Raw genomic sequence first — 23,870 nt, 5'->3', positions numbered from 1 at the left:
ACATCAGCATGGGGCCACAGCACCAGCCATTGTCATGGCTGAGTCCTGCAGGCTCCTGGATCTGGAGCCCAGTGCTCTGACTCCGGCCTGGCCCAGGGGAAGACCAGTGTGTGGTATTTCCATTGGGGACGGATGGGCATTTCCGTGCCAGGAGTGAGTCCTCATCCAGAGGCAGTCCTGGTTGTGGGTGTCTTTCTCCAGGAGCCCTGGAGGCCCGTCCTTGCATTTGGACGGAGTAGTTAGTGTTGGGTGTTTGCGGGCTGCGTCTGTAATTGCTGGGCTCCTGGGACTGGTGGCCGAGCCAAACTCTGAAGTTATAATCGTGCCAGGGCGTGGCCCAGGGAAATAAGCCTTTAATTTCCTGCTTCATGGCCCAGGATGCTCTGTCCCCAGGATGCTCTGTCCGTAGGGGTTTTGGCAAACGTGGTAATGGGTCTACCAGCTACTTTCATGATTTTCAAAAGCTAAAGATTGTATTAATTTCTGCAGAACTTAGTTAAAACATCAAGTGTCCCTTTGGCAGGAATTATGTATTACCGGTTGTCTAAGGACAATTAATAGTTTCCAATCTGTACCCTTGTATATATGTATATACACACACACATATATTTCCTATAAAAATTAAACAAGAATTAAATAGTACTTCATAACAGTACTCTTATCTAAAACATTCGGTCTTTGGTTAGGATGAGGGGTCAAATACAAATGGTGCTGATTTTTGGTTTTTGTACTGAGGATGGATGCAGGGCCTCATGCAGGGTAGGCAAGTGCTCTGCCACTGAGCTGCATCTTCAGACCTTTTTCAGTTTTTGAGACAGGCTTTCATTATGTTCACCATGCTGGCCTCAAACGTGGCAGTGCTCCTGCCTCAGCCTTCTGAGTAGCTATGATTATAGGCATGCACCGTGGCACTGGACAGTTCTGTTGGTTTTTAAATTGGGTGCTTCTTAAAGGTCCCGGGAGAAATTGGTTGCTTTCCCTTTCAGAAAGAATGATAGAAGTGTGCTGATTATCTACAGTTAACCCCTGAAGTTGTGAAGCAGGGGTTACTGTTTCTAACTTACTAATTTTTCAGGGCTTTGTTGGCTTCCGTGGGAAGGAGATCTGGAGCCTGGCGTTGCAGGGGGACCTCCTAGGTGCCCTGGTTTCTAGGTTTCCACACATGAGGTCCGGTGGGGACACTTCAGTCTTCCTCGGTCGTCGGCAGGGCTGTATGTACTCTGTGTCACTGGTGGCAGGGAGCGGTGGGAAAGACGACTGAATCTCAAGCTGCTTGTTCTCCTCTTGGTGATGCATGGGGGTGAGAGGCAGACAGGGCCTTCCGCGGAGTGGACTTCTGCTTCTCCTGCGCTCTGGCCTTGCTAATAGATGGTGAAGAGAGACCAGCGTTCTTGGTGGGTGGAGCTCACTTCCTCCGTTAGACCCCTTTAGACCTCCTTGCATGTAATGGATTTCCTCCTGTTTTGAAAACTTAACCTTTTTCTTACACTTGATTTTCCGGGCTTTAGTCTTTGTGGTCTCATTTGCATAAAAGGTACCTCTGTCTCCAGTTCTGCTCTTGTTTGGATGTGTGCTTAATTTCTTCCTTTTCTGTCACCAGTTCTATCTTCTGATAGCAAGGAGTTTGGTAGGAGTTCTTGAAATGTGGGGATTTTGGCTCTGTAACACCACGCAATGTGTTGTACCCCTACTCTTCAAGGCATACTGATAGCTGGGCCAGTGGCTGGGCCTGTCTTTTTGCCGTACTTGCAGCAGAGAGCCATCCTGAGCTAAAGGAGTACCGACAACTGCACAGTGACCTGGACGGATATGTTTTCTGTGATCTTTGGGCTTGCACTTTAGCAGGAGGGAGGGTGACTGAAATGTTGGCGTGTTGGTTTGCTGAAGGAGGTGTTTACTATTTAAATAGGCTGAACATTCCGGGCCAGTTCTTTAGGAAAAAGTGTGAAGCCTTTGTTTTCCAGAAGGTGAAAGTGAGTTTGACCACAGAAGTCAGCTGGGCAGGGCTGGAAGAGCTCTGGCAGGTGCAGGCTCAGCCCTCCCTACGAACCGCAGTCATCTCACAGTTATCTCAGATGCTTGTCTTCCGTCGTGCGGTTAAAGCTGGTACCAGCAGCTACTTTAACTTTGCTTGGTTTTGGGTAAGAGCTTACGGGGTATCGCTGTACTTGCACAGGGCTGGCTTAGCTTTTAAGTGGTGCCCAGGGCTGTGTCGGGGCTGTGCACTGAGGCTGCCTGACAGTGTGGGACTGGGTACTTGGTGCTGCATGTTAAGTGTCATGCTGCTTTCACACTCCTGAAGGCAGCAGCGTGCTATTTAGTGTCCAGAAGCAGTGTCTGAGAGACAGGACTCACTGTCTGGGCAGTGGCAGGATTCTTCCATAGGCTGTGAACGTGGAGCCCGAGGTTCATTCCAGTGGGAGAGCCTTCCCTGCACGCCGCAGCCTAAGAAGTGTATCACACAGGGCTATGCGTGTGGGGGTGTGTTCAGGATGTATTAGATTCACTCTTGAGGTTTTCCCTTATTGTAGATCTAGGGCAAGACAGGAGGCTATTTTTAATATTTCAAAAGGTGCATTCAAGATGTATAATAGAACTGGAAAGAAGGGCTCAGAACGTTGTGCGTGGACAGGGTCCATACTCTGTGCTGTGATTATGGGCCTTTTATAGCTGTCTTACCCCCAAGGTTGTCTTAAAGAGACATTAGAAACAGGACAGAAAGTCCCCCTTTCTTTTCAGTGTTCAGTATACACTTGTTGCTTGAATAGTGTATGTGTCAAAAATTTTTAAGTCATTTAAATTTGACACTCGAAGCGGGTGTGGTGGTGCACACCTGTAATCTCAGCACTTGAGAGGCTGAGGCCGGAGTATTGCTGTGAGTTCAAGGCCATCCTGGGCCATATAAGCAGGTTCAAGGCCAGCCCGCACTACCTAATGAGACCCTGTCTAAAACAAAAAAATTTTTTTGACACTTGAGTGGACTTGAATTTAGGTAATAATATTACCTTACGAATGGCCATAAAATGACTTTGGATATTTTTTTCCAAATTTTTATTAGAGTTCTCAGCTTCTGTCCTGGAAAGCCAAAGGAAGAGAAAACAAAAGTTTTACTTGTCGTAGTCTTTAGTTTGTTACTAAGTGTTAGCGTTCTGGAAACACCCGCGAAGAGCAACACCAGCCAAGTGTACTTGCAGCGGCGCGGTGTTGGCTGAGTGTCTGGTGCTCTGCTGTAGTGTGAATCACTGTCTCAGTCCTTGCAGAGTTTGAAATACTCTGTTATTTCTAGGTTGACCTACCCCAACCCCTACACCTTATGAAGAGTTTTATAACATAATTTTTTTAATTAAAAAGGAATGTAGTATGTTTTGATAATATTCTGGGAGCTCCCTGACCTTCTGGTCAGGCGAGTGTGGCTGTAGGGAGGGGCTCTGGTACAATAATGGCGAGACAGTCTTGCTTGAGACTCCCATGAATGAGTCCATAGATGGAGGTGCATTCCAAGCAGGAAGCAGTGGCCTCACCCATCTGTCTTTGAATGTTGCTTTATTTTCCTTGACCTCATTTTCTTTGAGCTCAAAACCATATCTTCTGTTAGGTAAAACAGAAGTAGATTTTTGATGCCTTCCACCTTCAGTTCTTTTTATATTTTTTTGTCCACTTTTCAGAAAAATACTGAGACTTTCTTGCATGCACAGCACTGACATTTAGGCTGTATGCTACATTGTGAAGTCCATGCCTTCTACTGATGGCGCTGATAGAGTAACTGCCTGCCTTTGACCAGGAGGAGGAGGCCTCTCTGGTAGCCTAGCCGTGCAGTTCCCCCTCATCACTTCTCACCTGGCTCAGCGGCAGCCAAGTCCAGGTTTTAGACAGATCACCCACGTGAGGTGAATACAGAGGCTTCTCTTTTTCTTCACTGTGAATGGGCGATATTTCAATGATAGTAACTTTTTAATAGCTTTATTGAAGGATAATTGACATAGTGAGCCATACATTTCATGTGTACATTTTGATACGTTTTGACATGTTTATACCCATGACATAATCAAAATCAAAACAATCCTTCCTTCCCTCTTCTCCAACTACAGATCTGCTTTCTGTCACTATAGATTAGTTGGCATTTTCCAAGTATTTATAGAAATGGAGAAGTACAGTATGTGTCCTTTGATTGGCCTGGCTTCTTTCACTGAGCATAATTATTTAAATATTTATCCATGTTGTATGTATTAATAGTGCATTCCTTTTTATTACTGGGTACTGTTCCATTGTAAGCATATACCAAATGAGTGTCATTATTCAGGTTGCATTCTATGTCTACAAAGCAGCAAGCTGCCTGGGGACCTTGGAAAGTACTTGGGAGGGTCCTGACAGATCCCAGGAGGAGCTCACAAACCCAAGAATGAGCACTTTGTTGTTTCTGCTGTGCTCTGAAAGTATTTGACTCCTGAGGGTCCTCCAGTCAATACTTAAGGTGAATTTCTAAGAGTACAGAAATGGAGTGATTCTTTGTAAATTTTTAGGTTTGTTCCATATTTATAACTCTTTCCATAGCAAATAAAGTAAAGGGGTCATCTGTCTCTGCCCCAAGTCACCCCTTTCTCTACCTGGACCTTCTGTGTTCTTTCCCTCTCTCTCCTTCCAGCCTGGAGGTTGGCCTCCCAGATGAGAGCGGGGAGAATTGGCCACTCTGCAGATGTAGGGATCGCTCAGCCACCTTCACCTCCACATTCTTAACTTGGTTTCTGCCTTTTGTTTTTTCTGTACTGAGCAGATATAGAACTTGTGCAAGTTGGCTTTACCCCAGTGTCCCCAGAATATTTCTTTCAGTGTGGGAGTAAAAAATTCTAAAGTACTTACTGAAACGCCATGGGTCCACGTGTAGGAAGTCCAGTTTGCAGAAGTAACAGCACCCGGTTGACCTAGTAACTGGTCACAGAACAGGTGCTCAAGGGTAGCGCCGACTCCTTGCCTGTCGGAGGCAAGCTCAGCAATCCTCTTTAGTCTTGGCTGTTGCAAATCTGATGATGGGCTTAAGTGCAGAGTCTGTTTCATAATGTCCCCAAGGTCTCATTGGTGCTTTAATTCTATGTCCTTGACTCTGGATTGTGTGGAGATAGACGAGGCTTCAATGTGAGAAATGGGCGATTGCACTGGTTGAGTAGTAGCTCCCCATGCTCTGTCTTTTACCTTTTTGGGTTAACTTCTGGCTAATGGTGTAAGTGTTCAGAATTGGGGTGCTGATTGTTTCTGGTGAGACTTGGAAGTAGTTGTTATGGAGTTGGATTAAAACCTACAGTGGTTGTAGCAGCTGTTTGGAGTCTTTTGCAGCAATCTGGCACCCACAGAGGGAACTTCTGCAATTAATTGTCCACCTAACAGATGAATAGGGGCAAGCCGCAGGTGGAGAAAAGGGACTGGAATTGCAGGGTATTGGAAGGTTCAGTCGATGGCTTGACCGTTGACTGGATGTGTCCAAGTGAGGAGCATGTGGATGACCTCAGGTAGAAATGGAGGTGCTGTTTACTGCAGTAGGGATATACATGGCGGAGGTGCGGTTTGTGTGAAACTCAGTACTCAGAATGCTGAGTGGACAGAGCAAAGGAACACCCTAGAGCTGGCATCTACTGTGAAGGTCACACTGGATCTGGGGCGTGGGGGAAGCTTAGTCTAGAAATGTACGTCTGACAGTCTCTTCTGTGTTCTTGATTGGAAGCACCAGTGTTATGGGAACACAGGAGAGGAGGAAGTCAGAGTGTGGACCTGAAGGAAAATTGCACTGAGGCAGAGAGAGCATTTCACCGGGGATGGGGCGCTCTGGGCCGCAGGGAAGTTTCGGCCGGAGGAGAGCTCAGCCTTGGTGGCAATTAGGAGGCCTGAGTGCCTCACAGAGGCCATTCAGTGGTGTGAGAGCACCTTGGAAGAAAGGGAGGAAAGAGCCAATGGCATTTTTAAGGGAGAGTGGAAGAGGCAGTTTTAGAGTTGTTTGGAGTTCCTTGTTGTAGGGAACGCCAAAGTTTTATGCCTATGGGGTTAAAAGTTTTTTGTAATGTTTTGGGCATGGCCTCAGGATTTAGCAGAGTGATCTTGGACCTAGAGAGCTTATTGCAAACTCAGTAAGGGAAGATGTTTTCTAGTGTGTAATGATGTGAGACTGACCCTCTTTAAGAGTGCAGGCTTCTTCTGCGTGGTGCTCGGTGGTGCTATCTGCTTGTATGCTGTCCCTGCACCCAGCAGACCTGTGGTTACCCCAGGCCTGCTTTGGAAAATGAGTGTTCAGATGAATGGCGACAGTGAAGAGCTCTGAGAGGGCGGGTGGGGGGCATCGTGGGGCATCACTGGGGTGAGGCTTGCTGAGTCTGGGGAAGGACACCCCGGGGAACTCAGTAACCTGTGCACTTTCTAATTGGGTATGTGTTTCTTTAGGCCTGTCAACTACCTGGTCCCAGAATTCTCGATCCCAGCACAGGAGAAGTTCCTGCTCCAGACATGAAGACCGGAAGCCCTCGGAGGTACTTCCTGAATGCTTGCCTGATTGTGCATGTCACACACGTGTATGCCCGAGTACATGCTCCCACACACGCCTGCTTGGTTGTGTCTATGTGCAGTCCTGGGCGAGTTCCTTAGCCTCCTGGCGCCCGTTTACACATCTGTAAGATGGGGTAATACAGGTGTGCATTTCATAGGATTCCCGTGAAGAGTAAGTGGGTTAATACGTATAGACTTATGCATACAAAGCACACGAATTGTTCCCGGCACATAAAACGTGCTCAGTAATTGTTAGCTATCATTATTAATTGTATTCTTTTTTTCCTTTCCTGTTCCATCTTCGCTGGCTCCCAACAACTTTTCTTCTGGCCAGGAGATGAGCGGGTTCAGCTGCTGCCAAGTCACTGCCAGCCTCAAGTTAGTTTTAGCCATGAATTTGTGGCTTATTTGGCAACAACCCAATGTAATTCTGGGAGTTCTGTTTTGGGGATTATGCTTAAGGCTCCCTCCCCTTTCTCAATTTGTTTCCCATCTTCTGTTTCCCCTGCTGCCCTGCATTTTGTTGTTTATCTTTCGACCTCAGATTGTTTTCAGGTGTATCTCCTTGCTGGCCTTTGTTGGTTAGTGCACCTCACTTGTCCTGAGACTGTTTGCTGTGAAAACCTTTGCTGGGCTCTGAGGATTCAAATAAGGCGTTTTAGTTTATCATATTTTTCAAGTGAGCAGATTATGGGAAAGAGCTTTTGGGTTGAACTTTCGGTGTTTTGCCGCTTTTTGTTGGGGTGGCTGTGAAGTTGGCTTTGTGCTGTGATGGCAGCGCAGGGAGAGATGGGCTCTCCTTGGAGCTGGGAGCTGACAGGGAGGCCAGGCGGGTGCTGTGTCAGTGAGTGGAGGGCTACTTGGCTGTGGACTTACAGCCCCATGAGCAAGCACGTACGTCTTTGGGACTGCAGACAGCCATCCTAGAAGCGCTGATGCGTGCGGCCTGGGCATGGTGGGAAGGTGGCCCTTCATTCCTTGGGTTCACGCCAGGTGCTGTTCATGTGCCCTGCAGCCCTTCTTCCTTGCTGCTGTCCTGACCCTGACAGTGCCTTTCTGGCATGCACACTGTGCTGCTGTCATTTTAGCACAGGCATGCAAGGGGCCCTAACACCTGTGAGGCAGGCCCAGCAGTGGTGTTGGAGCCCCTGAGCCAAGTAGGAGTGACCTCATGGTGGCCTTGTCCCTGACCCATCTTCTTTGTACATAGGCATGTCCTGTACTGAATGCAGCCGGGACTTGGGAGCTTAGCCCATCTGAGGGTGGCTCTCAACCGGCATCTCTCCTGGGACTTGGAGTGAAGGAATAGTGGGCTGCTTTCTCACCTCGTTGCTTCAGTTTGGTTTCCCTTCTTCGGCAAACTCTTTTGTGACTTACTTGTGTGCTTAGATGGACTGTGTGCTTCCCGACGGTGTAGACACATGGCTTGGGTTTAAAGGACATTCCTTTGGGGAAGGAGATAGCACTGGGCTGGACGCCCGGGCACGCTCTGGGAACCTGAGGTTAGGTGTGTTTTTGTGCAAGATGCATGGCCAGGCTCTTTCTTCTTACAGGACTGTAGAAATGAGGACTGGCATTCCGGAGGAAAGCCCAGATCAGAAAGGCAGCCTGGCAAAGTGGCCTTTTTATTCAGACACTGCCTCAGACTTTATTATGGTGAAGTTTATTAAAGTGATCACCAACCTGAAAAGCCACCAGGAAAAACAAATACGGACCTATTAGCAGGCATATGATGTGAACTGCTCTTAGCAGCACAAGAAAGAACTCCCTGTCCCGAGCAGAGAGGGTTCTGCATTGTGGCTTGTGTAAACAAAGGCAGCTCGCAGATGCAGGCCAGCTCGGAGCCAAACACAACTTCGGGCGGCACTCAGGCCAGGACCAGAGCTTCCTCATGTAGCCCTTGCACTTGAGTGGGCTGGGGACGAGGGAGCCAGCTGCGCAGCCTCAGCTGCGAGACAGTGCGTGCCGCGCGGGTCGGGCCTGGTTGATGGGGTGCTGCAGGGCTGTGAGGCCTCAGAGGAGCAGGTGTAGGGAAGTCGCCCTTCCAGCTATTTTTTTCCCTGTGGTGAGGAATTGGGGTGATCTCTCGGCAGAGGGGCACTTTTGAAACTTGTAGGTCTGTTTTTGGCACGGAGGAGCACGGGTTCTCGGTCTCCCTCATCCTGTCTCTGGGGTATGGATTGTGGAGGCCGCTGGCAGTGAGCACGCTGCAGGTGGCCTCTGACTTGGTGCTGCAGTGACCTCTTGTTACTTCTCTTCCAGAGTTTCTCAGGCCTGTGCTTCTGCCGGGCACCGGTCATCCTAGGCCTTGCCGTAACCAGACACAGGCCATGTGTCATGGCTCCCTGGGCCGCAGGGGCTGGTTGCGTGCAGGTGATGTAGGAGGTGAAGCTGGGGCTTTGAGTAGGTTTTGGCTTGAATAGTTGTATGGTTAGTGGGGTTTTATTTCTGAGCATTGACCCAAAGAACAACTCCCCTTTTATTTCAGCTGTAGTGGGGATTTAAGTGTGGGTATCCCCTGGCCCTGAGGTTTTTGAAGCTGGTATGTTCAGCAGCCCTCTTGGTGAATTGAGAGTCCTTAGTTCGGCAGGAGGACAGAGTAGGTTTTGTTGTTTTGTTGATGTGCCGTAGTCACTGCTGCGCCTGGTCTGTTGTTAGTTAACTGAGGGGTGAGAGGGCAGTGTTGTGTCAGCTGCTGCCGCCCAAGCCTGAGTGTGGTAAAAGGTGTGTCAGGCGAAGGGCTTCTGTACTAAGTCAGACTTGTTCTGTGTTGATACAGTGACCTTGTTACACTGCAGCTCCATGGTTACCCTGCAGCTGCCAGTGCTCTGGGAAAGAATGCAAGTATCAAATGTCAGTGTCCCTCTCTCTCCTGCCCAGGTGTTTAGGACAGACCTGATCACTGCCATGAAGTTGCACGACTCCTACCAGCTGAACCCGGACGAGTACTACGTGTTGGCAGACCCCTGGAGACAGGAGTGGGAGAAGGGCGTCCAGGTGCCCGTGAGCCCGGGGACCATCCCTCAGCCTGTGGCCAGGTAGAGGTTCCCCGAGGAGGGAGTCCTGTCTCTCCACCCCCGACGCATTTCTTTCCCTCTAGCCAGGAGCCACAGAAGAGTCAACTTCTGAGTTAGCAGTGAAACGCTGTGAGATCTCAGTGCATGTGCAGATGTGGTGGGACAAGAGTTCAGTCCCAAAGGGAAGTGACAGCCGTCATGGGGAGGTGCCACTCTCCTAGGGTTGGAGGGCAGGTGCCCAGCACTGTCGGGGGAATGGCTGCCTATTGGAGAGAATTTGTATGCCCCTGTGGCTGCTTCCTTTCCCCCCGCCCTCCACAGCGTATATATGTGTGTGTGTGTGCGCGCGCGTGTGCATGTGCCTGTGCTGGGTACTAGCAGTGGTGCTTCTGGGGCAAGTGCTTGATTCTCCTGTGCAGGAGGACAGGTGTGGGGGACCTGCCAGGCCAGGGTCTTAGAGTAGGAATGTACTTGACAGACGGATTGTTCCCCGATGTTCCTGTGCCACATCTCCTGGATCTACTGACCAGTCCCTCACCTCTCTTAGGGCAGGCCCTCCCTGACGCCTCCATTTGCTCATTGCCTCGTCGCTCAGCTCCCTGTGACCTTTTAGGAAAGGGTTCGTTGCCCTCTGCATTTGGCCAGCAGCGGGTTTCTCTGCTGCGGCATTGGGCAGCTTTATAAAATGGCCTGTTTTTACCACTGCTGAGAGGGCACTGAACTTTCCCTCCTGGCCCCCGGCCACTGTGTGTCTTCAGGCACTTGATCAGTTTGATTGTTGTCATTTGGGGATCTGTGAGGAGTCTCTTCCAGGTGACACATGTGCAGGTCTTTGTGGGGCTTAGGTGACCCGTCGGGAGCCCCCAAGGCTCCCTTGGCCAGGTTCTAGCCTGGTCACTGGCGGAGTGCTCACCCGGCCTCGACTGCAGAGGTGCCTGCTGAGTGCTTCACTTTCAGCGGGAGCCTAGGATGAAGGAAGTGAGCACTGACAGTGCTTGTGCAGGTCTGCACTGGAAACCTCGCCTTTGGTGCAGTAGGAGAAACAAATCCCTCAGTTTCCTATCTCAGTGTCACAGATAAAATCACTCCCTTTAATGATAAGGGTACTAAAAATGCTTCTACAAACTCTCTGGGCAACCTGTCGATCCCACGCAAACTGCCAAGGCATAGACGTGAAGCAGCACTGAGGGCCTGGGCCTCCGATGGGCTCACGTCTGGGGCTGGCTTGCTCTTGCTCTGAACGGGCTGGGGAGGAAGCACTTCTCCAGGGGTACCGGGGTGGGCGGGGGGCGTGGCTGTAGGAGAGCAAGACACATATTCGTGTGGGGAGAGTCCCCTGCTTGGCCAGGACTCTCGGTTCCTCAGTTTCTTAGTCAGGATGGCCAGTGCCTACTTTTTTCTCTCAAAGTATTTTGTAAAACGAGAGCTTACACGTGTCTCTTCTTGGCTGCTGGCGTGTGCCGTGCATGCTAGCTCGACTGGCTGTTCTTGTCTTCTCAAATGTTCCCTTGAACCAGCCTCATTTTAATGACCCTCCCCACCCCTTGTGCCTGATTCTGGAACCCAGGACATTCAGAAGGAACTGCATTGCTTCGTTTTTTGCTTTTTTTCCCTCCCCTCCACAAACTTTGAGAAAGGGTCTATAAGTCTGTAAGTAGCCCAGGCTGTGCTTGAACTTGGCATCTTCCTGCCTCAGCCTCCCAAGTGCTGGTATTGCAGGTGTGTGCCACCACACTTGGCATACTCTTGGGTTTTAAGCCTGTGCTTTGTATGAACCTGGGGATGACCTGGGCTTTGGAGGGTGAAGGAAGATGCTATACCCAGGACTCTCTGACACTTCACTGAATGAGGTAGAAGGGGTGATCGGGCCGCTTTGTTTTCTTGTTAACCAGGGTTGTGTCTGAAGAGAAGTCCCTCATGTTCATCAGGCCCAAGAAATACATCGTCTCTTCGGGCTCCGAGCCTCCAGAGTTGGGCTATGTGGATATCCGGACACTGGCTGACAGCGTGTGTCGATATGACCTCAATGACATGGACGCTGCGTGGCTGGAACTGACCAACGAAGAGTTTAAGGAGATGGGTGAGGGCATGCGTGTTCATCATTTCATTGCCTCACGCTGAGGAGGGTCCGGCCTGCCTGGTCCGAGCTCTGCTCGTGGTCACGCTGCTCAGCTCCGCTTCGGTTGTCTCAGTCACGGGCTCTTCCAGGCTCGGTGCATGTGGCTGTGGCAGGAGGACAGGCAGATCCAGAGTCCAGTGTGGCTCACAGCGCAGAAGGGGGCCGACAGGAGGTGGTGCTGTGGGCCTGGGGGCAGCGTTCCTGTGGCTGCGGCACCTAGGTTTCTTGTCCCCCACTTCTCAGTTAAGGGAACTGAATGCTGCTCACAGAAATTAAGCATCCAGGCCTCTCTCACGTTTTTTCTGTGATGCCATTGAGGTTCCCTCCTCAGTGGTAGCCTCTTTATTTCTTCAAATGAACCCACTCCAGCCACGCCCACTGTGTTTGCACGGCAGCCGTTTTCCTAAGTCCTGCTCCAGACCCGAGTGCTTGTGCCTCTGATGTGTTTATCCTCGCCCGGGCATTCTTGAGGGTTGAGGGTTTGCCGAACACGGCGGTAAGGTCAGCTGTGGATGGGAAGGGTGTCTGTGGCTGCACAGTGTGCCCCGCTGCAGGGTGGGGGTGGCGGCGTGCGCCGCTCATGTGCCATCTCGCGCTCGATGGTCATGGTGTTTGGTGGTGGTGGGCTTCAGAGCACTGAAGGGTAAAAGACTTTTGAGTTTTTCCTTCTCCTGGTCAGGGCCTTGCTCAAGGTGTCAGTGGCCAGAACACTGGCAGGCCAGAGAGAGGCCTGTTTTATACGTTCATCAGAAGTTTTTAGAGAGCTCTTGGACCCGAGTACTACTATATTGTAGTTTCATAGCTGACACAGTTTTGCCTTGTTTATAGCTTTATGAAGATTAGTAAATTGAGTGAGTTGGTGAGGTGGTGCATGCCTGTAATCCCAGATGCTTAGGCTGGCACAGTAAGATGGTAAATTCAAGGCTAGACTGGGCAACTCATACTCCTGTAATCCCAGCACTTGGGAGGCTGAGGCAGTAAGATTGCTGCCAGTTGAGGCCAGCCTAGACTACATAGTGAGTTCAAGGCCAGCCTGAACTGCATAGTGAGAATGTGTCTAAAATCAAACAAATAAACAAACAAGTAAACAAACAAAGTAGAAGAGGGGCTGGAGGTAAAACTCCCTAGGTTCAATCCCCAGGACCACAAAAACAAAAACCTAAAACTAGAATAATGCACTTGACTGACTTTAGGTGTTCTATGCTAAGTCAGAGGACTCAGCTCAGTGACTCTTGGGCTTTTGTGAATGCTTTAAATAATAACTAGGCTAATTAATCAGATTTATTTATTTACTTATTTATTTTAAAAATAAAAGAAGGAAAACATGAATAAACAGATATCCCTTTACAAAGTAGCATAAGAACAATACAAACAATACAGAGTTACAGACAAAATTGTATGAAATTAACAATAGATTTTTTTTTTTTCCCCCCCGATACCGGGAATTGAACTCACAACCTTGCGCTTGCCAGGCAGGCACTGTGCCGCTGAGCTAAATCCCCAGCCCTTAATAGTTCTTGTATTACGTATTGATATCTTTAAAGTGGTTTCTCAGGAAAACAAATAGAGACATGCAATATTGATCAAACAAGTAATCATTAACTGTTCCTTTCTGTAGCGCAGCAGAAGACAGTAGTACAACTATGTTAGCTATCCTGTATATACATACATACATAATTTCCCCTTCTTTCCCTTCCCTTTTCCCACACCCCAGTTAATTAATCAGATTTAGAGGTACTATTGAATATTTTGACAGGTTATATATTTGTATAAGATAAATTAAACACGCTTAAAGATGTTTGACTTGGTTGCTGTTGGTCTTTTTAATTATAAAAGTTAAGTGTAGTGTATAGTATTTTCAAAGTCAGTGGTATTTCTAAAATTGGTAGGAAGAATTGATGAAAAGTGCCAGCTGTGGAGAAGACGTTTCATAATTAGGTGGCATTTTGAATGTGTCTGTGGCTTATTGGTGTCTTTTCAGTGTGTCTTCTAAATTTTTAAAAACATGGGAAGCTAATTTGATAGCTTTTTAATGAAAGTGCATATAAGTTGTAGGCTGTAATGAACTTTCCATTTTTTTCCAACTTAAATAGGTATCTTGAGTATTTTTAAAAACCTGTTGTTTTCTTGTCTGCACAAGTATTTTTACTGTTAGGAAGTTTGGAAAACATCCACAAATAGAGGAAAATAAATCTTATTCCACCATGAGGCAATACTGTGGTAATCACTGTATCAGTCACCTTTCTGCTGCTGCAGTAAGATACCTAACACATACAATTCAAGTAAGAAAGATTTGTTTGGTTCGCCATTTCAGTCTGTGGTCGGCTCCAAGGCAAATACAGCATGGTGGAAGGGTGTGGTGGGAGAGAGCTGTTCCTCTCAGGCAGTCAGGAAGCCCAGTGAGAGGGAAAGAGCCCTGAGAAGAATGCTCCTTCAAAGATAACATTCCTCGTCATCTACTTCCTCCGACTAGGCCCTGCCTCATAATAGCCCATTCGCCTGTAAATGCATCACATTACTTTAAATTTTTAATTTCTGAATTCTCTTCAGAAGCATGTATTTTGTTTGATTCACAGTGAGCTGTCTCCTTTGCCGCAGACGTTTCCTGTGTTGGTCTTTTGTGTGTCTGGTTAACTGTGCATGTCCACTTTGTGGGATTTAGAGACCGAGGAAGAATAAGCCAGTTAAAGACATGCAGGTGCTCACAGTGAAATCTCTTTTTACAGCACTACGTTAAGCACTACGAGAGGAAACTAAAAAACAAAACCAAAAAACCCCAAACTATAATATACTTGGTGATGGTTTTGAAAGTCATGTACATGGTTTTTTTTGGTACCAGAAATCAAACTCAGGACCTTGTGCTTGCCAGGCAGGCGCTGTGCCACTGAGCTCTATCCCTGGCTGTACGTACATGTTAATCGTTATGTGTACTAACATGGAATGACTTAACAGTGTGTGTATTTAATAGCGTTGAATTTATTTATGTACTTGTTTTTTTGAGACAGGGTCTTGCTATGTAGTTCAGGCTGGCCTTGAACTTGCTATGTAGCCCAGGCTGGCCTCGAATTGTGGCAATCTTTCTGCTTCAGCCTCCTGAGTGCTGGGATTATAGGCGAGATTTATTTTTTATTTTTGTATTTATTACATCGTCAGTGCCTGACCATAAGGGACAGACTTGCATGAGAGTCTTTCTGGGGAAGGGTTTCGAGAGGCTTTTAACAGAAAATTCAGGGTACTCAAAGGTAAAGTGATTATTTTTTTGTAAATTCTTTACAACTTAGGTAAACTGATATTGTTTCACTATAATATTCCTCAATGCTGATTTGTTAAAGTGGATTCTGTGCTGTGTCCTCCAGGGATGCCTGAGCTAGATGAGTACACCATGGAAAGAGTCCTGGAGGAGTTTGAGCAGCGATGCTATGATAACATGAACCATGCCATAGAGACGGAGGAGGGCCTGGGGATCGAGTACGACGAGGATGTGGTCTGTGATGTCTGCCAGTCCCCCGACGGTGAGGACGGCAACGAGATGGTGTTCTGTGACAAGTGCAACATCTGCGTGCACCAGGTAGGCGGGGAGCAAGTGCGAGGAAGCAGCTGCTGAGACGGCCCATCCGCCGGCAGGCATGTGCTGCCTGAGCCCTGGCGGCTTCACACCCGGGCCCTTTTCCCCACAGCCTCGCACGGTTGGAGGAAGTATGACCCTGTAGACACCCTTCTCACCTGTAAGTCCATACCAAGTCAGGTGTATGTCTTGCTGCCTTTACCTGGAGCCCCTGGGGCCAATTAAAAATGCTGACAAACCCCTTGACAGGGTGTTTAGTTTGCTGTATTAGTTCTACAGTGCCACGAACTGGGTGCCTTAAAACAGTGTAAGTTCATTGCCTCGTGGTTCTGGAGGCTAAAAATCTGAAAATCAAGGTCGGGCTCCGTGTGAAGCACAGAGGGTGGTTCTCCCCAGCTGTGGGTTGTGATGGCTTTGGTCCGTCTCTGGTGTTCCTGGCTTGCAGCTGTCCTCCCTGTGCATGGTGTTCGCCCCAGGTGTCTGTCTGTAGAAGGACCGTCGTGTGGGTAGTGTGATCATCTTAACTAATCGCATCGGCGCTGGCTGTCTCTCAGTAAGGTCACCTTCGGAGATGGTGGGTTTGGGACTTCAGCATATCTTTTGGGGTCACAGTTTAATCTGTAACATTGCTAGCGAAAGTTTGTAAACGGAGGTGTTGACGGAGGGGGAAGCTGCCCCTCCCAAGGAGTCCGCAGGACTTGGTGAGGGCAGGCGCTGGGTGATTTGAAAAGCTCCTGATGGCTCAGTGCCTCGTCTCTTGCTTATTTACTAATGCAGCAATGAAGTAATAGATTTGTGTAGGCTGTGTGTCCACCTAGGCTTTCCTGATTTAAAAGGCAATCCTGGGATACTTGGTTTGAATTTACCTGATGGTGCTGAGATTTAAAACACTTTTTTTTGTGTGTGTGGTACCGGGAATTGAATTCATGACCTCACTTGCTGGGCAGGCGCTGTGCCGTTGAGCTACCACCCTGGCCCTTAAAACACATTTACAAAACAGAATAGAGTAGTTGTGTGGCTGATCTCAGGCAGAAGACTCAAGTTTGTTCAGGGAATTTCTTGATTGTCACCTTTTTGTAGTTTGCCTGTGTTCAAAGGTTTCACCAGGGGTGGCCTTGTCCCAGCTCATAGTGACAGGGAGACTTGAGACCATAATCTCTTGCTTGAGTCACACTAAAGCTCATTTTTGTAGCTCTGGATTCTCAAACCAGCCAGGGAGTTTCTTGGGGCAGTGGAGAATTCTTGTGGTTTGGTTGTGTTGTGATCATGGGTGGTGAGACTGCTATTGTTGCTTTTTGTTGCGGGTGTTTCTCATTTCCTTGGATGACTTTTCATTCTTTTCCCTGTCATTTTACTTGTTACAGAAGAGCTGAACTCTGCTTTAGAAGTGAGTTAACCAGCGCTGGGGTGGGGCTGTCCAGAGCCTCACAGTGCATTGATGGGGAGTGGCCCTGGCACTCGGGCTGGGGAGACCCCCTCTCCGCTCCAGTCTTCTCTTCTTACTGCTGTGTCACATTGTCTTTTTTCCTTGATTCTTTTCTTCTGCAAAATCCTTTATGGTATACTTCATTAGCTTAACCCAGCTTTCCCAGTGGAAGAAATTCCCTCTTTCAAGGCGACTCTCTAGAATACCTGATGCAGACCTTTAGTATTTGAAACCTTAATAGTGTCATTTAGCAGCATTAAATGTTTTCCCTTTAAGTCTGTTGACAGTGGCTTGTTCATGGGCTGCCACATGCTCCTCGGCCTCCGATCCCAGGGTTCCTTTACTTCGCTCAGCTCTCATCCTTGTGGTTTCCTCTTTGTGTCCTGGGCATTCAGTGCAGGGCGGCTGTGTTTTTTCTGTCTGAAGAATTAGAGCTATGTCACCGGGACTCTGGGCTTCCTGACTTCAGTTCACTTAAGGATAAAGTTCTGAGCAGTTTGGTTTTAGAGGCTCTGAGTGTGCTTCTGGTACCATTGTGGTTTTGTTTCTTCACTCTGCTTATTTAACATTTGCCTTTTCTCTCTTTAAGTCGTCTTAATTACTTTAGTTGTAAAAGCCTTGATTTTTGCGGTTTATGCTGTCTTGTGTAATTTTGCCATCTTGTGCAAAACAGGCTTTGTTTTAAATATCAGCTAGAGACCAAATTCTTCCTTTGTCTGGGATGTCTCGCTTTCTTTGTCTGTGTGCTCACGTGGGACCGTGTTGGGGTCTAGTTGGTAGAGGGGGCGCAGCCCCGACAATGAGGGGGCCCCACTGCGTTGTCTGCCCTCCCTCCGTCGCCCTCTGCCCTCAGGAGAGCACAAAGGAGCAGCCTGCTTCACTGGACCTCAGTATGTTTGAGGCTGTTGCTCAGTGTGCAGATACCTGGCGTAGACAGATTTCCTGCAGCAAAACAAGTTGTTTTAAAATTTCCTGTGCTCCCTTCCAAGTACTAACCGTGCCTGAACCTGCTTAGCTTCTGAGATCAGGTGCATGCCTATAATCCCAGGACTCGGGAGGCTGAGGCAGGAGGATCGCTGTGAGTTTGAGGCCAGCCTGGGCTACAAAGGGAGTTTAAGGCAGCCTGAAGTGCATAGTGATACCCTGTCTCAAAAAGACAACAAAACAAACAAGCAAACAAAAACCTTCCTGTCCTCAGGTAGTTCACAGGACCACCCTCTGCTGACTAAATGTGGCTTGTGTTTCCAAGCCCAGATACCTCCTGGGTGCTTCTGTGAGGTTGCCTGGTGTTTTTCCAAGGGGAGAGAGGCACAGCTTGGTGGATGGGGGTCTTTGTGGGTCTGTGGGAATCTTTCTAAGGGGTTTGGAAATTAGGAGATAAAGTGGGAAACCCTGTTTTTTCTTTCTTCCTCTCCCTTGGGGATGTGCTGTGACATTGCAGGCCTGCTATGGAATCCTCAAGGTGCCAGAGGGCAGTTGGCTGTGCCGGACATGTGCTCTGGGGGTTCAGCCAAAGTGCTTGCTGTGCCCCAAGAAGGGTGGAGCTATGAAGCCCACCCGCAGCGGTACCAAGTGGGTCCACGTCAGCTGTGCCCTGTGGATCCCTGAGGTAAGTGTGGTTTTGGTAGCACTTCAGCTCCGAAGGCCGTGGGCGCTGGGTAGGTGAGTGGGGAACCGTTCTTAAGTAGTCAGTGTTCAGCTGATGGGTAAGAAGACAACTTTAGCTGCTACCCGATGTGCCCCCTTAAGCTGACTCTCCAGTCTGCTGCCGGTTGCCACGGGATGCACAGCAGTGGGAAAGTCATCTGGATGAAGCAGTGTGTTGGACCAGGGGTGGTGTCTGCACATTGTTACTGCAGACCCTTGCGTTGATCACCCTGCCTCGGGCAGACCTGGAGCCCATACGGCTGTGGCCTGCGTGGCTGTGCCGTCCCGTGAACCCTTGCACTTAGCAAACCATGTCTGCAGCACCACTGTGCTGTGAGCGCCAGCGCTCCAGGTCACACTTCTGCGATTTTTATTTAAATTCTTACTGAGCCTCAACCTTTTTAATTTCAGGTCTGGTCTAATTTATTTCAAGTCCCAGACCTTGACTAATTTAATTTGCATGGCTCACTATGAGAAATACAATTTGTGATTCAAATTCCAACATTTTTTGGGTATATGATTTGGTGCATTTTTCCTCTTGAGGAAAATTATCTAAGGGTGATTTGCATTGAGGTTTTATGATTAGAGTCTTGGTAAAACCTGATCTTGTGGTTTGGTATTAACAGGCTACAGTTCAGTGACCTAGGCCGAACGTAGACACAGGATGCCTTACTTACCTTGATAGGTTTCCAGCTTGAATGTAGTCATGTGTTCTGACTGAAGAGAATGGTTTTCTTCAGTGAGAAGAGACTAAAAACACCCTATGTGTACATTCTTATAACAGCGTATTTAACTGTTTAAGACGGACTCTTGTTCTTGACAAATTCCACATGAATCAGAGGTGTTGTAGAATGCATTATGCATCTCTGCCACCACACTTGTAAGTGAGAAATGAAAACTCGGTTATCCGAGTGTTTTATACACAGGGATGTGTGTGTCACACGGGGCTGGGCTCTGCACCCTACTGCCTGCCGCTGCTCAGACGAGCTGTGGGCAGCAGCCGATCTGAGTCTGACGTCCGTGTTCAGCCTCTGCTGGCCTGTGCCACACGTCTTGCTGTTTTTGACCTCTAGGTGAGCATCGGCAGCCCAGAGAAGATGGAGCCCATCACAAAGGTATCTCACATCCCCAGCAGCCGGTGGGCTCTAGTGTGTAGCCTCTGCAATGAGAAGTTCGGGGCCTCCATCCAGGTAATTACCCGAGCAGGCGTGGCTTCATTTTGCTTTCCTGGGTTGTAGGGCTTAGGATGAGGGAGGGTCTGCAGCTCTCAGAGGAAGCAGGTGAGGTGGTGACAGCCCTTCAGAGGTTTCTGAGGGATGAGTCCAGCCTAGCTGCGGACCATTTTCACTAGGCAGATTGTATGCACTGTTATAGAACCCAGACTCCTTGACCTGAGTTGGTGCGTGAGTTGGCCACCCTCCCACCTGCATGCACAGTGTGCAGCTACCGCCCAGCCCTGCCTCTGGAGCTGCCTCCAGAGACTGCAGCTGTCCCCAGTACTGCGCATGCTCAGGCTTTCACACTGGGAGAGCCCTTGGGGTGCAGCCGGTAGAGGTGCTGCCCCAGATGTTCTTTGCATAATTTGTTACTATCTGAGTACAGTCTAGATAGTGCATTGTTTCTGGTCCTGTGAGCGCGTGTCTGTGTGCTTGTGCGTGGAGAAGGCAGGCAGCGCACATGCACCCACGCCCATGCACGCAACACGCACACAGTGCACCTGCCTATGTTTGCGTGCCCAGATCCAGAGGAGTATACGAAGTCACGAGGTGTGTAAGGAGACTGTGGAGATCCTTGCTGGCAGCTTTTTGTGTGTGTATGTGTTGTCTAAAACTCTGCCTGAGACGTTAATTTCTGAGCCTCACATTATTGCTGTCTAGATTGTTATGTTTGAGGGGCCTGAAGTGGGTGTGGTGGTGTTGGCCCTAAAGGTCAAGCCTGGCTCTTCCTCTGGGATGGACTCGCACGGGCCTCAGACCCTGTCTGCCTCCGTGTCTTTGTTGAATAGGAGAAGAGATACTGTTTGGGTCAGGGTCCCTGTCGATGTAAGACAGCAACTGTTTTGGCATAGCAAAAACTTGAGACTATATTAGTACATTATATTCACTTTATATTTTGGAATAAGTATTATAGTAAGGTATCAAAGCCCTTGATTGGTGGTATCTATCTATCTAATACATTTAGTTAATTTTTTGTGGGGAAATGGTAACTCTCAGCTACATTTCCAGCACTTTTAAAAATAGGGGGCTGGGGATGTAGCTCAGTGGTAGAATTCTTGCCTTGCACGCACAAGGCCCTGGGTTCAAGCCCCATCACCACACAAAACTTTTTTTTTGGAGAAAGGGTCTTGCTGAGTTGCCCAGCCTTGGCTTGAACTTATGCCCATCCTGTCTCTCAGCTTCTCAGAGTGCTGTGATTGCAGGTGTGCACTAATGTGCCTGGTTAAATTTCTGCTTCTTTTTTTCTTTTTTACAAGCCAAGTTGTTCTACTTTTGTTATTGTTTCTACTGGTGTTTGAGAATCTAAAACGTAACAGAAATATTCGGAGGGTGGGGCGTGAGGCAGCTGGTGGGATCTGGCTGGGAACCTTGAAGTAGCAAGCATTTACTGTGTGTAAATAGGGTCTGTTTAAAACAGAAAACACCTCTGGCCTGAGAGTTGGGTTAGTCAAGGCAAATGGAGTACAGAAAGGCACTGGAGTGGTGTGCGTGCATGTGCGTATGTGGGTGTGCACACAAGTGTTCACTTGTGCAAAACAAGCTGTGGTGGACCAAGGAGAATGGGTATCGTTTTCTTCCACGTTAGCCAGTGTTCTTTGGAGCGTAGAATCTATGCCCTTCCCTGAACACACCAACCCTGCTCCTTAACTGATGTTTAAAAGAGGTGGGCAAATGGGAGCTTTGTTTCTGCTTTGAGGAGAGCTGATATAATGACTTTTTTGTTGCCACTGACCTCTTTTTCCCAGAACATTAATTTGAAGGAGAGGAGGCCAAGGAAGGCTGATGATTTTTCATATCTGCACAGAATGGATTGATTTTATTAAAAGAATTTCTCTGAAATGTCTGCAGCTGTGAGGGCTCTGGTTTATGTTTCTGTAACATCTGTTTGCTGAGTCAACCTGAATAGGAAAACCCAAAGGAAGGCCATTTGGCGTCGTCACAAAGTCCTGCATAAATATTCCGCTGCAGCCCTTTCTCTTTAAGGGTACAGTGCTTGGGTTAAGTGTAGTCTAAGCCAAACACAGATAGTGTCTCAGTCATCTGTTCCCACTTCTGCTTCCTCCTTGGCCGAGCATACGAGGGAGGGAGGAGGGAGGGAGGACTACTTCGTCTTTTAACGATAGTGGCCAGGTGTGTATGTGTGTGTTCTGCCACCAAAGCTGCGTTCACACATTTTTTGGAATTGATGTTATTTCTAGATAAGCTTATAGATTTGTTCATGTTCTCGAGGTAGCTGCAATGGGGAAATGAAGGCGGCGGGAGTTTTAATACAGAGTCACTTTGGGCATTGAGTCACCTCTTCCACAGGAAATGATGAGGGGAAAAGCCCCGCTCCTGCCCCTGCCATCCGTGGCTCTGTGATTCGGGGTCTTTTGAGTGAGTTTAATAGAGCTTTGCAGTTGGCTGCGAGCCAGTGGGTTCTGGTACTCTCTGCAGCCCTGGAGTGCCCCGGGGATCATCTGGCCTCACACAGTACAGGGATGCTTTTAGGGGTCTGGCTTCAGCCCCCAAGAGGAGCCTCCTCCCAGGGATTTGCTCCTCAAGATCAGACAGGGAGAAGTTAATTGCTTTGCTCCTGCTAGGCCAGGGGCTTGTCTCTGGATCAAAGGCACTAAATTGCAGCTCTGCTCGGGCAGTGCTGTCGCTGACCTCCCTTGGCCCACAGGAAGTGGTCTCTGAGGCCTCTGCCGCCACCCTTCAGCTGCGAGGTGTGGCTCTCAGTGCTTCGGGCCTCTCTGGCCCTCAAGGGCCTCTGTGTCCAGCAGAGCTTCCCTGGTGGGGATTCCCCATTGGGCTGGCTTCGCCTAGTCTCCTGTTCCTTTCACCTTCTTCTGCTCTAAGGAGGTGTACCACTGGTTTTCCCACTTGTGTTGGGACCCTTCCTGGCGCGGGTTCAGAGTGAATCACCACATTTCCTTTAAAAACTGACCAGCACTCCTCTGTCCTGAGGAGATTCTTGTTCGACTTTTCGAATAAACAGTAAAAGAGCACAAATCCACGAGAAAATCCAAAATAATGCCTCCAAGTATCCCCTGTGTATCGAGCGTGTGTTCTTTCCAGTGCGCTCTTTTGAGGGTCTCGCCCCCTCATCTACAAGTGCCCTTTGTGTAAACGTGCCTGACATGAGAGGGATTTGGGTGTGCGTGCTCTTCTGAGAGTGATGGTCTGCTTTGTGAGCGCTTTCGTTTGAAGAGTTCCTCCAAATCCGCCTTCCCTCTCTTGATTCTGTCGGGGTGAGCCCTCATCAAGTGTTGTCGTCTTGGGACACGCTTCCGGTGTGGCTCTAGACTGTGCCTGTGTGGGGGGCCTGGCACGGAAAGGCTTCTGTTCCATAACGGCCTCTGTTCTCCTCTGCTTGCTTCCTAGTGCTCTGTGAAGAACTGCCGCACAGCCTTCCATGTGACTTGTGCTTTTGACCGGGGCCTAGAAATGAAGACCATCTTGGCCGAGAATGATGAAGTCAAGTTCAAGTCCTACTGCCCCAAGCACAGCTCACATAGGAAACCTGAGGAGAGCCTTGGCCAGGGGGCCATGCAGGAGAACGGAGCCCCGGCATGTTCCCCCAGGGACCCGCTGGAGCCCTTCGCCAGCCTCGAGCAGAACCGGGAGGAGGCCCACCGGGTGAGTGTCCGCAAGCAGAAGCTGCAGCAGCTGGAGGATGAGTTCTACACCTTCGTCAACCTGCTGGATGTGGCCAGGGCCCTGCGGCTGCCTGAGGAAGTAGTGGATTTCCTGTACCAGTACTGGAAGTTGAAGAGGAAGGTCAACTTCAACAAGCCCCTGATCACCCCAAAGAAAGACGAAGAGGACAATCTAGCCAAGCGGGAGCAGGATGTCTTGTTTAGGAGGCTGCAGCTGTTCACGCACCTGCGGCAGGACCTGGAGAGGGTAATGATTGACACTGACACCTTATAGTGACTTAGAGAAGAAGATGCAAAGAGGCGAACGCTTGCCCAGAGCAAGAAACGCTAGCCAGTCATTACTCGCAGACCCTGTACACACCGCACCGCAGCATGAGGTCGTGTTGGTTACTGGGTGGTACACTCATGTGCACACGTGCAAGACCGCAGAGCGGGGGGCTTCTTTGTGATTTTTTTCTTTAAACACTTTCCCATATCTTTACTCTTCTGCAACATCAGATGGGGTGTGTCTTCTTGTCTCCCTTCATTCTAGAATTGGAGGGATCTGAGCCCCAGGAAAATGACCAAGCGGTTGACGCAGAATTGTTTACAGACTAAGTTTGAAAACCAGAGTGGGGATTTAACTTATGGGTGAGGGGCAGAGGTAGGGAAACCCCTTGTTTAGCTGCGGGAACACGAGGTGCTGTTGAAGGGCTCACTAAGGAGAGCTAAGC

The 23,870-nt window shown here is 48.8% G+C and overlaps 1 protein-coding gene across 9 annotated transcripts in view; it reads left to right on the top strand.

Moving 5' to 3' along the window:
• Jade1 (jade family PHD finger 1) overlaps positions 1-23,870 on the top strand; it is a 72,682-nt gene that overhangs the window by 36,194 nt on the left and 12,618 nt on the right. For 8 of the 9 annotated variants that reach the window (XM_005386729.2, XM_005386728.2, XM_005386727.1 and 5 more), the window contains exons 3-9: positions 6,424-6,509; positions 9,406-9,563; positions 11,435-11,622; positions 15,018-15,229; positions 18,094-18,261; positions 19,373-19,489; positions 22,883-23,404. In XM_005386729.2, coding sequence (XP_005386786.1) covers positions 6,424-6,509; positions 9,406-9,563; positions 11,435-11,622; positions 15,018-15,229; positions 18,094-18,261; positions 19,373-19,489; positions 22,883-23,404 — 1,451 coding nt within the window. Of the gene's footprint in view, positions 1-6,423; positions 6,510-6,859; positions 6,904-9,405; positions 9,564-11,434; positions 11,623-15,017; positions 15,230-18,093; positions 18,262-19,372; positions 19,490-22,882; positions 23,405-23,870 lie in introns of those variants that run through there. The other variant, XM_005386731.2, reaches the window with a different exon arrangement.

The sequence above is a fragment of the Chinchilla lanigera genome, unplaced genomic scaffold (genome assembly GCF_000276665.1).
Source record: "Chinchilla lanigera isolate Chin_1 unplaced genomic scaffold, ChiLan1.0 scaffold00027, whole genome shotgun sequence".
Classification (NCBI taxonomy): Eukaryota; Metazoa; Chordata; class Mammalia; order Rodentia; family Chinchillidae; genus Chinchilla; species Chinchilla lanigera.
The sequence above is the reverse complement of the archived record's forward strand: the minus strand, read 5'-3'. Positions and strand labels throughout refer to the sequence as shown.